The 12,775-nt window shown below is 47.0% G+C and overlaps 1 protein-coding gene across 2 annotated transcripts in view; it reads left to right on the top strand.

The window, feature by feature from the left end:
• The window catches only part of CROCC (ciliary rootlet coiled-coil, rootletin), a 435,495-nt gene that overhangs the window by 316,654 nt on the left and 106,066 nt on the right, over positions 1 to 12,775 (top strand). For both annotated transcript variants that reach the window (XM_085608590.1, XM_085608589.1), the window contains one exon: positions 11,596 to 11,820. In XM_085608590.1, the coding sequence (XP_085464716.1) occupies positions 11,596 to 11,820 (225 nt within the window). The remainder of the gene's footprint in view (positions 1 to 11,595; positions 11,821 to 12,775) is intronic.

Genomic DNA, 12,775 nt, shown 5'->3' with positions numbered 1-12,775 from the left:
GGAGATGGGCAATTCCCCAAAACATCTTTCTCCTGGCACAGCACGTTCCAGGCGTACAAAACACCATGGCAGATCTGCTCAGCAGACAAACGCAACAACTACACGAATGGGAACTGCATCCACAAGTTCTTCACCCATTCTTCCAACAGTGGGGGCATCCTCAGATAGACCTCTTCGCCACCCACGAAAACAAAAAATGCCCAAGCTTCGCCGCCAGATACCCACACCCATTGTCCAAGGGCAATGCGATATGGATGAACTGGTCAGGCAGATTTGCATACGCCTTTCCACCTCTCCCACTAATTCCATTAGTGGTAAGGAAGCTACAACAACACTCCCTCACACTCATTCTAGTAGCTCCGACGTGGGCCAGGCAGCCGTGGTACACCACACTACTACAACTATCAGTGGTACCACATCAAAAACTGCACCTATCCCCATGTCTCCTAACCCAGAACCATGGAGAAATCAGGCACCCGGACCCAGCTCAGCTCAACCTTGCGATCTGGCTCCCGAAATCTTAGAATTTGGATACCTTAACCTTCCCCCTGATTGCATGAACATCATCATGGAAGCCAGACGTCCTACCACTAGAGCATGCTATGCCGCAAAGTGGAAAATATTTGTAATTTACTGCCGTAACAATACAATCAACCCTTTAGATGCATCCATACAGCACATCATATGCTATCTGCTCCATCTTCACAGGTGTAACCTGGCATATTCATCCATACGCCTACACCTAGCAGCAATCGCTGCTTATCTACAAAACAGACAGCATTTATCACTGTTGAGAGTGCCCGCTATTAAAGCCTTTATGGAAGGCCTTAAACGAGTAATTCCTCCCAGGGCACCACCTTCCCCTGTATGGAATCTAAATTTAGTTCTTACACGGCTAATGGGTCCGCCCTTCGAACCAATGCATAAATGTGAGCTACAGTTTCTCACCTGGAAAACAGCTTTTCTCGTAGCTATCACTTCCCTTAGAAGGGTTGGTGAAATACAAGCGTTCACTATACAGGAACCCTTCCTACAAATACATCACAGCAAGGTCATACTTCGCACAAATCCGAAGTTTCTGCCCAAGGTCATTTCCCCCTTCCATCTCAATCAATCGGTGGAATTACCTGTCTTCTTCTCGCAACCTCAATCTGTTGCAGAGAGGGCCTTACACACACTTGATGTTAAAAGGGCTTTGCTGTACTACATACAAAGAACGCAACCCTTCAGGAAGACTAAACAATTGTTCGTTTCCTTCTCTCCACCACATAAAGGCAACCCCATCTCTAAATCAGGGATAGCTAGGTGGATTGTAAAGTACATACAAATTTGCTATCAAAAGGCAAAATGAATATTATCTGTTCCGCCTAAAGCCCACTCTACAAGAAAGTTAGGGGCTTCTATGGCTTTTCTAGGGAACATACCCTTAGATGACATCTGCAAAGCAGCCACATGGTCAACACCGCACACCTTCACAAAACATTACTGTGTAGATGTGCATTCCAAGCAGCAAGCTAGGGTGGGCCAGGCTGTACTAAAGACACTTTTTCAAACCACTGTAACGGATACCGGTGGTCGCCGCTAAGGTTGGGTACTGCTATATAATCTATGCTAAGTGTACAATCTGCAGCTCATATACCTCGAACGGAATATGCTACTTACCAGTATGCATCTGTTCTTGGCATGTAGAGCTGCAGAGTTGTACACGCCCACCCGCCTCCCCGGCTACCTGTATCCGTTCCAGTACATCTTATTTAGATACAACACACATGGGTTTCTCACTGTTATTACTACGCTCCATCATTTCCCTGTTGGCGAAAAACAATCTGAGGATGGAGCCGAAGCCCATGCGCAGTACGGACCGAAGGAGGAGTCACCGAACTCGTGACTTCCAAAGACTGTCCAAAGAACAAAAACAAACTGCAAACATCCGGGCCCAACACCAGATGGCGATCTATGCTAAGTGTACAACTCTGCAGCTCTACATGCCAAGAACAGATGCATACTGGTAAGTAGCATATTCCTTTCCCATGTAATTCTCATTGGAATCTTTGTTCTCCAATACAGAAAAAACATCTGAGTGGAATTAAACTAAATTTGTCTAAAAGCTTGAACTTTACTCACAAAGCATGTAATGTCCAGTTAGGTCGTAATAAATTGAACCTTAGCGCAACCCTTGGCAGTTTGTCACAGAGCAGTCAGGCTTAACTTAGGAGAAAAGATCTGGAAAGCATTTAACACCACCAAAACAGCTGAAAAGTAAGAAACCCAACACAATAAAAATCCCTTTCCAATTTATAAAAATAGCCTGAAAATTAATCTTTAAAATGGCACCAAAATGATAAAAATCCATTGTTGGGAAAGGGAGATACGATTTTTTAGAAAAATGTAGCTTTCAACCTTGAATCTAGAATCAAAAAACACAAAGCGCCATCAGCGGGCATCTGGTTATGCTAGGCTTGGTCAAAGTCAAAATTTAAGGCCAACCGCAATGGAGCACGGTTCGAATAAAGGGACCAGGTACATCCCGGTGAAATCTTTACTTTCAGACCTAATCTTTTTCTTTGAGGATTTTTCTTGTCGACGGTGTGGCCTGTCTGCCGGATTCGATGGAGGGCTCGATGTCAACAGCATGCTCCTCAGCATTGGTTTGGCTGAAATCCCCCACAAGGGGACTTAAAGATTTTTCTGGAAGTCGTGCTGCCTCCAGCGGGAAAAACTGGCGGGTTTAAATCCGACTGGCGATGCACCTTTGGCGGAATGGCTCTTATATTGGTCCCAATCTTTACTCTGAGCAAAAAATCCTTGAAAAAGTTCCCAACTTTTGGGGTGAGGCAGAAGGAATTCACTCAGGCTTACTTCTAAGGGCTTTAGGACCTAAGGGACAACAGTAGTCAGGACTCACTTGTGGGAAAGTGCCATCTTTCTTGCATGGTATGCCCCCACTTTTTGCTGAATTGCTGAATGTACTTTGACTGAGTGTGCCCTGGACTCCTGCCAATCAGGTGCCGAGGGCCTATGTTCCTACCCTAAAACAAACCAAACCCAAATTGGCAAACCCTGGCCACATGTCAGCCCCTGGTAAATGGTACCTTAGGTACCCAGGGCCTTGTGACCAGGGAAATGAAATGAAATGAAAAAAGTATTTGATAAAGCGCACTGCGGCCAAGCGGCTTCCTGGCGCTGAAACCTGATCAGGACTCACATCAATCGGACCGAAGGACTAGGAGGAAAAAGCCTGAGAGAAAAAAAAAGGTTTTTAAAGCTTTACGAAAATGGGAGTAAATGGGGATGGAGCGAATAGAGAGGGGAAGACTGTTCCAGAGCTGAGGAGCCAAAACCGAGAAGCGAGTGCCTCCGGTCCTGGATTTGCGGAAACGAGGAATGTGTAAGAGAGAGAGAGAAGAAGAGCGAAGAGTGCGGCAAGGTGCATAGGGAGAGATGAGAGAGGAGATAAAGGAGGGGGCAGAGCGGGAATGGGCCTGAAAGGCTAGGCAGGCCAGTTTGAAAAAAGAACGGAAGTGAACAGGAAGCCAATGAAGGGTTTTAAGGGCAGGAGTGATGTGAGAGGATTTGGGAAGGGAAAGAATGAGGCGAGCAGCTTGGTTTTGAATGGCCTGAAGTCTGCGTGATTGAAAGGCGGGAATGCCTACGTACAGGCCATTGCCATAGTCAATGCGGGAGATGACAAGGGCCAGGACTATGGTTTTAAGGGCATCCGTAGAAAAGAACCGAGAGATCTTCCGCATAAGACGAAGGGACAAAAAACAAGAGGAGACGACCGAGCTAATCTGACTATGCATCGAAAGATCATGACTGACTTTGTTGCCAAGGGTACGGACCGAAGGGACAGGTGAGGGAGGGGGGCCAAAAGAAAGGGGCCAGTGTTCAGGGGACCAAGAGTTAGAAGGACCACCAGTGAGGACAAGTTCCGTCTTATCAGGATTGAGTTTCAGATGGTTAGCGCTCATCCACTCAGAAATAAAAACTAAAGTGGAACAAAATTTAGGAAGAGAAACAGGAGAAGAGGATACATCAAAAATGAGCTGTAGGTCATCGGCATAGTTATAAACAGAGACTCCAAGCTCAAGAAGGGAAGTGATAAGAGGTTGGATATAAAGATTAAAGAGTAAGGGGGAAAGAGAGGAGCCCTGGGGAACGCCACAGGTGACCGGGCGGGAGGGGGCCGCAAAGCCAGAAAGATGAACCGCCTGGGACCTATCCCGGAGAAAGGATGCTATCCAGGAAAAGGCCACCCCCGAATACCAGCTGATCTGACACGGTCGAGCAAGATGGAGTGGTCGACCGTGTCAAATGCAGCGGACAGATCGAGGAGGACCAGGGCTTGGGGGAGGTTAAGATCGGCTTTCCCCTTGAGCTCATCCAGAACCGCAAGGACCACTCCCTCCGTGGAATGACCCGGGCGGAAGCCGGCCTGATGAGATGCCAAAAGGCCATTCTGCTCAACATACGAGGAGAGGCAAGAGGTGACATGTGCCTCAAGAATTTTGCCAAGATATGGAAGTAGGGAAATAGGACGAAAGTTGGCGGGAAGAGAAGGATCCATGCCAGTTTTTTTCAGAATGGGAAGAACAATAGCAGATTTAAAAGAAGAGGGAACAGAGCCCAAAGTCAAAGAAGAGTTGAGAAGAGCAAGAGGGGGGGCAGAACAGCTGGTGAATAGAGTTTTAAGGATACGAGCTGGCGCACAGTCGGCAGGAGAACCTGACCTGACTTTGGCCAGGAGTTTAGAAAATAGTTCCAAAGATATGGGAGGAAAGGAGGCAAAGGAGGGAAGAGGAGGGGGGAAGGGAGAAACAAGGCGAGGTTGAGAGACAGAGGGAATATTGGCTTTGATCTTCATGATTTTATCAATGAAGAAATCATTGAGTGAGGAGCAAAGGGTTTGTGAAGGAACGGGGCTAGGGCATGAACCAGGGAAAAAATTTCCCGAGGTTTATTGACAGCTGAAGCCACTCTTCCAGTGAAGTAGGAAGTTTTAGCTGCGAGGATCGCTTTTTTGTAATCCGAAAGAAGTGTTTTGTATTTGACGCGCCGAGATGGACTGTAGTTACGTCTCCAGAGGCGTTCCGACCGCCTGAGATCAAGTTTGAGCGTTTTAAGCTCAGGAGAGAACCATTTATGAGCGTCAAAGGTACGAACCTTTTTTACTTTTCTGAGCGGTGCGACTAGATCGCAAGAAGAAGCGAGCCAGATGCGAACTGACTCAGCTTGGGAATCGAGAGAGAGATCTTTAAGAGCCGGGGCAGAGGAGGCCATTGTGCGCGTGAGAGCGTCAAGATCAATCAAATTCCAGTTTCGGGCTAAGAGGTTTTTAAGGGGTGGGGGCTTAGAGGCCATGCCGAGAAAAATGGAAAACGATGTTAAAATGATCCGGCCACACACAAGGGGAAATGAGAAGGGAGGAAATATTAGAACAAGTGGACCATATTTGGTCTAGGGTATGACCCTGAACATGAGTGGGAGCTGTGACATAGGGTGTGAAATTAAGACAATGGAGGGTAGCAGAAAAGTCTTTAGAGGAGGAGTCTTCCCTGATATCGCCTGGCCAATAATTGAAGTCGCCAAGCAGAAGGACCGAGGAATTATTGACCACCAGTGTGGCCAAGAGGTCCTGGAGGGAAGGAACAAAGGAGGGCATGGGTTGGGGGGGACGATACACAAGAACAACAGTGAGAGGCGCTGAGAGATTAAGTGAACGAGCCACCAGATAGTCGACATTAGGTATAGGAGGGTATGAGAGGAGTTGGAATTTGAGAGAAGAGCGAATGAGCATCGCCACTCCAGGGAAGGCCTCTAAGGGCTGCAGCACTCCTTGTGCCACCCTGAGAGGCCCTGTACCCTTACACACACACACTGCCTTTGCAGGCTGAGTGTTTGGGTGCAAGACAAAAACAAAGTCGACATGGCACACATCCCCGTGTGCCATGCCCATCACCTACACTGCCATGGCATACATCAGTCACCCCTCTAGCTGGGTGCCTTATGCCAATGGTGTGGGCACAGGAGCAGGAGCCCGGTGCCCCTACAGCGCCCAGGTCCATTCCTGAGCACTGTAAGTGCAGTGCTGCCATTTAAGAGTACATGGTGCTGAGAGCCCATCAAACACGAGCTCCACAGCACCATAATGGCAACACTAAGGACTGAGAAGTTTGGTATCAAACTTCTGAGCACATTAAACCCACACATATGCCAGTGTGGGATTTAATGTACCCAGCACCCCAGAGGGCATCTTAGAGGTGCCCCCTTAAACCTAACCTACAATCCACGCCTGCTCTGAGGCTGCCTAGGCTGCCACCCAGCAGACATGTTGCTGGACCCCTGGGTAGGAGAGCCCCTGCTCTACTGGGCCTGCAACAATGCACATCCTGGGCGAGGTGCTACATCTCCTCCCCCAGGATGGGCAGGGGGAAGCTTCAAAGGCATGCCGCCTCTGTGAGCTTCCCCAGGCCCCTGCAACCCCCCACTCTGGCGGGAAGCTTTGGCCAGAAACCACAAATAAGGGCAGGGGATGTGCCAGCCTGCCAATCCCACCCCTCAGGTTGGGGAGGCGAGGTGAAGCACATCTCCGGGCTCTCGCCATCTTGAAGATGGGGAGCCCTACCCTATCAGGACTAGGCTACTGCCCCCCTCCCACAGGAGAGAGGTAGGATAGGGGGTGTACCCACCCCAGGACAGGGACCCATTGGTCCCTGCCCTTCACCTACCTGTAACGCCCCTAAATCTAGTATTTAGGGGCACCCTGAACCTTCCTTCCCCAGATTCCAGATTCAAAACTACAAAGAGCAAGAAGAAAGAAGACCTGCTCTGCAGCTGCTGAAAAGAGGAAGACACCAACTGCTTTGGCCCCAGCCCTACCGGCCTGTCGACCCTCGAACCTGCTCCTGCTCCAACCCGGCATCTCTTGTGGCCAGCAACCTCACCAACCCCGGAGGACCTGGCTACATTTTGGCTCTAAGCCCCTGGGACTCCCATGAGTAGAGGCTCTACTCAAAACCCCTCTCTAATCCCTGGCAGCAGCCCGGAACCGCGAACCCAGCACACTCTGCACCAGCCAAGCCTGGCCAGTGCCGGAGTGAACAAAGACCCTGAGGACGACCCCACGGCGACTGTGACCCCGAGTCCGGCACCCAAGGACCTCCTTCGACACTCCTGAAGAAGCCTGGAGCCTCAGAACAAGGTGCCCCCCAACCGCGATCAACAGAGGGTAAGATTTCCCGACACCAAAAGCCACCCCTGCACGCGGCGCCCCATGGCCCCCTGTGCCCAATCCAGGGGTACCTACCTATCCTCCAACTACCCAACTTACCTCTCGAAGTGGTGGTTGCACCTGAAGTGTCCTCGTCCCCGAGCTTGCAGTCTTTTTCTAAACCGGAGATTTCCCATTGAAATCAATTGAGCGCCCGAAGTGTCAAAAGCACTCTGCACCCAGCCGCCCGAGTGGCCCTGGCAGTGAAAACTCGACACCTACCTACTTCCCCACTTGCCCTGAGTAAGTGACCAGGAGCCCAGCTCCCACAGCCGCGTGGCTTGCCAGTCAGCAGCCACCAACCAAGGCCCCCCCTATCCCTCATAGGATAACATTGGGCCTAACTCTCTCTGCACCCGGCCGCCCTAGAGCCGCTGAGGGTGAACCAACTGTACCTACCTGACCCTGGGGGCCCCTGAGTCTATGCCCAGAACCTCAACTCTGCCAGTCGAGTACTTACCCTTAAACCGCAAACTCTACTTTCCTCATAGGGTAACATTGACTGGCTTTTTCCTGAAATTTCTTCTAAGTATGGACTTTTCAAATCTTAAAATATTCACCAGTGTCAACTTTTAAAATAGCGAAATATTGTTTAAAAATCATTACAGTAATTAAGTCGACTTTCATCACTTGATTCTGAGTACTGACCCAGGTCTGAATCTAGGATCCAGTCCTGGAATTCCAAAAGTAATCTAAAAAGTAATCTGTTGCAAATAACTTGAATTTACCATTGAGCTCAATGCATTGTTGTGTTTAAAAATAGGGTTGCCTACTGCAACCACTTGTAACTGTTTACAAAAGTCTATTGCATATTGCAAAAGTATTTATATGTAACATCTCATGCTGATAAAGTATATTTTAAATCCAAGTGTTGGTTCTAAAATGGTTCTAAAATAAAATAAGCATATATTTTTGTATATATAAACCATTGGCCTAGAGTTCAGTTATTGAGTGTGTGAGACTATTTGCTGACTGAGTGTGTACAACAAATGCTTTACACTGTCCTCTGATACTGCCTTACTGCTCGACCAAGCTACCACTTTAGAGAGTAAGGTTATATCTAACTTTATCTATATCTAACTTTAACCTCTGTCAAACCCTGGGGGACTGTGGACTCTGTACACCCTGTACCTATTAAGGAACAGTATATACAGAGCCACTTTCTTACATCACTCTCCCGGGATGCACCAGTAGGGTCCATGGCAGAACCAGTTGGAACTGGACAACTGGGATTTCCTTTTCTTTGTGCTGCAGGTTAAGTATTGTACCTTTTTGTGGCCCTGTAGCTGTCAGGAGACTAGCCAACTAGTCCCTGGAGACCATTCTTCTGTCCTGGGTACAAGCGGATGGAGGTCCATCCCCTGGGGTTGCTCCTAATAGGTCAAACAGCAGGTACAGCCTTCCTTGGTGCAGCCTCTATTTGTGCAGTCCAGGAGTCCTGCAGGACCAAGTCCTTCTTCTGTTTTCCTGGAGGCATGCAGTGATATGATTTTACTTGGCAGGGTTGCAAATGTTATCCTTTGCACAAGCTTGTGTGAGGTGAGGACTCAACCAAAAGGGCTGCCGCTCCCCTGGGCAATCCCACCCTCCTTGTGACTACTTCCTGGGAAGTGTGGCTTCAGACTATCGCAGAATGCACTATTTTGCCATCTACAAATATTCAGAAAATGGTAACAGTGGCATTTTAGACACCTTTGAAAAGTAAAGCTTGTAAAGCTACTTTTCTAAAATAGTTATGTTAAATCCGACTTATGCAATAATTTGGATTTCATGTCATTATTAATTTGACACTTTGAAGCATGCTTCTGGCTAGGTCCTTTGGGAAGTTACACTTTATTAGAAATATTCAAAGTCACCCAATGTTGTCCAATGGGACTACCAGCTTTCCTTTGGAGATTCTCCACTACCAGGACATGTGAAAATAACAACAGTTTTACATGGACTGCTATTTAGAACCATGCACCCTGCCCTCTGGGCAATTAGGGTAGGCTTTAGGGATGACTTATTGGTTATAAATAGGGAGGGTTGGGCCTATCAAAAGGATCAATTTGACAGGTCGAGTTTGACAGTGCCTCCACTTTCATGTTTTAATTTGCCACAGCAATGGGGCACATTTAAGTGCTCCAGCTTCCACTAGTGACACTTTAACCTACAGGCCCTGGGTACCCCGCGTACAATATACTAGGGACTTACAGGTGAGTTAAACTTTCCAATAAGGGTGTCCAATTGGGATATCTTTTTACTACAGGTCTACCCCAAATCTTTACTTGCTATTTTAGTGTTGACACAAATAGTGCTGCAGTCTACTAAAGGCACCCTAACTCCCAGGCCCAACGTACTCTGAGTAATAGAGACTTACATGTAAATAGCCTTGCCAATTAGGGATTAGCTAGTGTGAACTCACTTGTAAACATTTTTAGAGATCAGAGCACATACACTGAGCACTGGACCTCAGTCCCCAGTGTGCAGAGTCTTTACTCTGGAGCCTAAATACCTAAAGTCATCAAAAAGTGAGTGGAAGAAGTGTGAGTGAACCTGCAAAAAGCCACCCTTCTACAGTGTGGCTTTTGTGATTTTGTGTAAATGTGGCTGCCAGTTTTCGAGAAATTTGTATTTGAAGAGGTGCTCAGGTTGGGCTTGAAGGGGTTGAAAATGAGGTATACCTGAATGGTTGCTCCTTCTGGAGCCCTGAGCTATCCTAAATTAGAAATAAATAGGACCCTCTGATTGGTCAAGGGAGCTTCTTCTCCTGTCAGCCCTTTCGGTACTGCATGACCAGTCCCTGCGGCCAGCCTCCTGCTGTGAATTTCCAAAGACCATTCGCAGCAGGGGATGGTCGATCGCAGTGGGGTTGGGTGCAGTTCATGGTCCGAAGTCAGGAACTGCAGAAAATTCACTGCTAGCAGTGAGTGCTTGTGGCCATTATGGGTTTGGGCATACAGTCTGTCCACAGGCCAGGCCCTGTGGGAAACCTCTTTCTGTGCAAGTGTGAAGGCTGTACCCAGCAGGCGATTGGCTGCCCGTAGCAAGGTTGGACACAGGGTCTGATCAGAGATCGAAGGCTGTGTGCATTGCGGGAGTTGGCTGAATATGATCAAAAAGCCTGAAAAAAAACAAAGGTTAAAATTACCCATTATTGGGTATTTCCCTTACGTAAAAAAAAATACGAAATTTACCGAAGAAAACAAAGGTTAAAGTGATGTTATATTTAGGTATTGTAATAAGATCTGAGGTAATGTTAAAAAAACACTAGAAGCTGACTGAAAAAACAAAGATTAAAGTGAGGTTAGAGTTAGGTGTTGAAATAATATAAAAAATAACTTTCAGAAACAAATAAACACTGATATTTACAATTATACCTTACTGAGCTAACTATAAATTGCACCCCCTCCATGCTCTGCTTATGACCTCACATATATCACTCATGACATGTTAAATGACACCATTAAATATGTCAGTAATGACATCACTAATAACACCATAGAATTATTAAGTATACACATACGGGTCCATAGCATAGAACTAGCGTAAATCCTAGGGGCAAGAGTGATTTTGCACGCTGAAAGTAATATGGTACACCGTTTACAAATCACAAAAGTTTGGGGTGAAGGCATTACTCCATGTTCAACAAGGTGGCGAGTGGGTTGCCTGCGCACATCACTTTTTTGAGGAAAAATATAATTGTTTTCAAAATAAGATTTAAAAACAGTGGTAGAATAGAAGAGTTAAATGAACATAGCCCCAAGAATAGTGAAATTAGGTAAGCATAGCCTCAGTGACTTTCATGTAAAACATCTCATGAGACCCCGGCGAGCTGTCCTGCAAGACCACGATCCTATCTGGCTACTGCAACTATTGAACTTGGAAATTTCATGGTGGCAAGTGCTATCCAATTTATTCCCCTTGCCAGAGTCCTAGCATAGAGTAACAGTGTAGACCCTTGCTGCCCAGGTGATGCAGACTTGCGGCCAGGTAGTGTGAGCACTTGGAGGAGAAGGACAGACGTCATGAAGTGAGTCTGACTAAATTGAGGTACATGGAAAGATAGTGTGAGTTGCCTGAGGCCTGTGGATAAACGTTATAGAGTTGTTCTGAACGAAATGGAGATTACACTTAATTTGTCTGTTTGTCATAAATGAAAAGCATACTTTCTATAACTGTACTTTTCACAGTGTAGACAATACCAGACACAGTAGACATGCATTTTTAAAAACATTCTTTCATTGCTTCCAAAATGAAGATTCATGTTAAAAATAGCTTAATATAATTTGAAAATTAGATGTAACATTGGTGTTGGCAGTGAGTATTTGGTTATTTCCTGGCAGGTGACCGAGGGAGAGATGAAAGCTGCTGCACGACAGGTTTCTGTGGACCGACTCACTGCGGCACTGGCAAAGGCGGAGGAAAGCGAAGGGACCATGAAAGAGAAAGTGCAAAGCCTGACTGCCTTGGTGTCCGAGGGTCAGGCCAGCACAACCACGAGTCAAGAGAAGAGTCTGCAACTGCAGAAGATGCTGACAGCCAGCGAGCATGAACGCAGGGTATTGCAGGTGTGTATCCATTTCTCAAGAGAGAGTAGTGTACAGCCAGTCCTTTAACCCCTATTGCATAAACTTGGGGTTCTTCAGGTGTATATCCCTATCCCCAGAGGATGACCATTGAAAGCTGCACATTGATATCTCCAGACACCCTTCAGCATGGCTGCTAGGTGCTACAACCCCATCTTATTACCCCCCAGAGCTTGAAAACCAGGAGCTACACTTCCCCACGTCCAAGTGTGCAGACAGTATTCTGTAGGTAAATATCCTCACCACCAAAGTGTTAACACAGGTTACTGCCGGCGAATACCCCCTCCCCAGAGCATAAACTCACGGTTCTGCAAGTGAATATCCGCTCCCCAGAGCATGCACTCAGGGTTCTGCAGGCGAATATCCCCTCTCTAAAGCTTACACTCAGGGTTCTGCAGGCGAATATCCCTTCTCAAGAGCATAAACTCAGGGTTCTGCAGGTGAATATCCCCTCTCCAGAGTTTACACTCAGGGTTCTGCAGGCAAATATGCCCTCCGCTAGAGCATGAACATCAAGTGCAGGAGATTAATATGTCCATTTCAGAGAATGCACACAGGGTCTACAATGTAATATACCCACCACAAGAGCATGAACACCAGGTGAATATCCCCAATCCTTCAGCATGAACACTGTGTGCTATTTGTCAGTCTTACCGAACCACAGGATGAGTGCGGAAGAGGTTCTCCAGCTCTGATTATTTAACTCAATATCATGCTTCAATGGTTTGAGCACTCAGTGCTGCAGGCCGTTCTTATTACACCTGAATATTAACTCATGGTGCTTCAGGAGACTGCCCCTACCCCCAGAGTATGACTACAGTGTACTGCAGATGAATATTCTATCCTCAGAGCATAAACTCTGTGTGCTACAGTTGAATATGTTGCAACAGACTATGTGCACAAGATCTTGCAGGTCAGTAATAGAGCATCAATCAAT

The sequence above is a fragment of the Triturus cristatus genome, chromosome 1_2, assembly GCF_964204655.1.
Source record: "Triturus cristatus chromosome 1_2, aTriCri1.1, whole genome shotgun sequence".
In the NCBI taxonomy this organism is placed as follows: domain Eukaryota; kingdom Metazoa; phylum Chordata; class Amphibia; order Caudata; family Salamandridae; genus Triturus; species Triturus cristatus.
The sequence above is the reverse complement of the archived record's forward strand: the minus strand, read 5'-3'. Positions and strand labels throughout refer to the sequence as shown.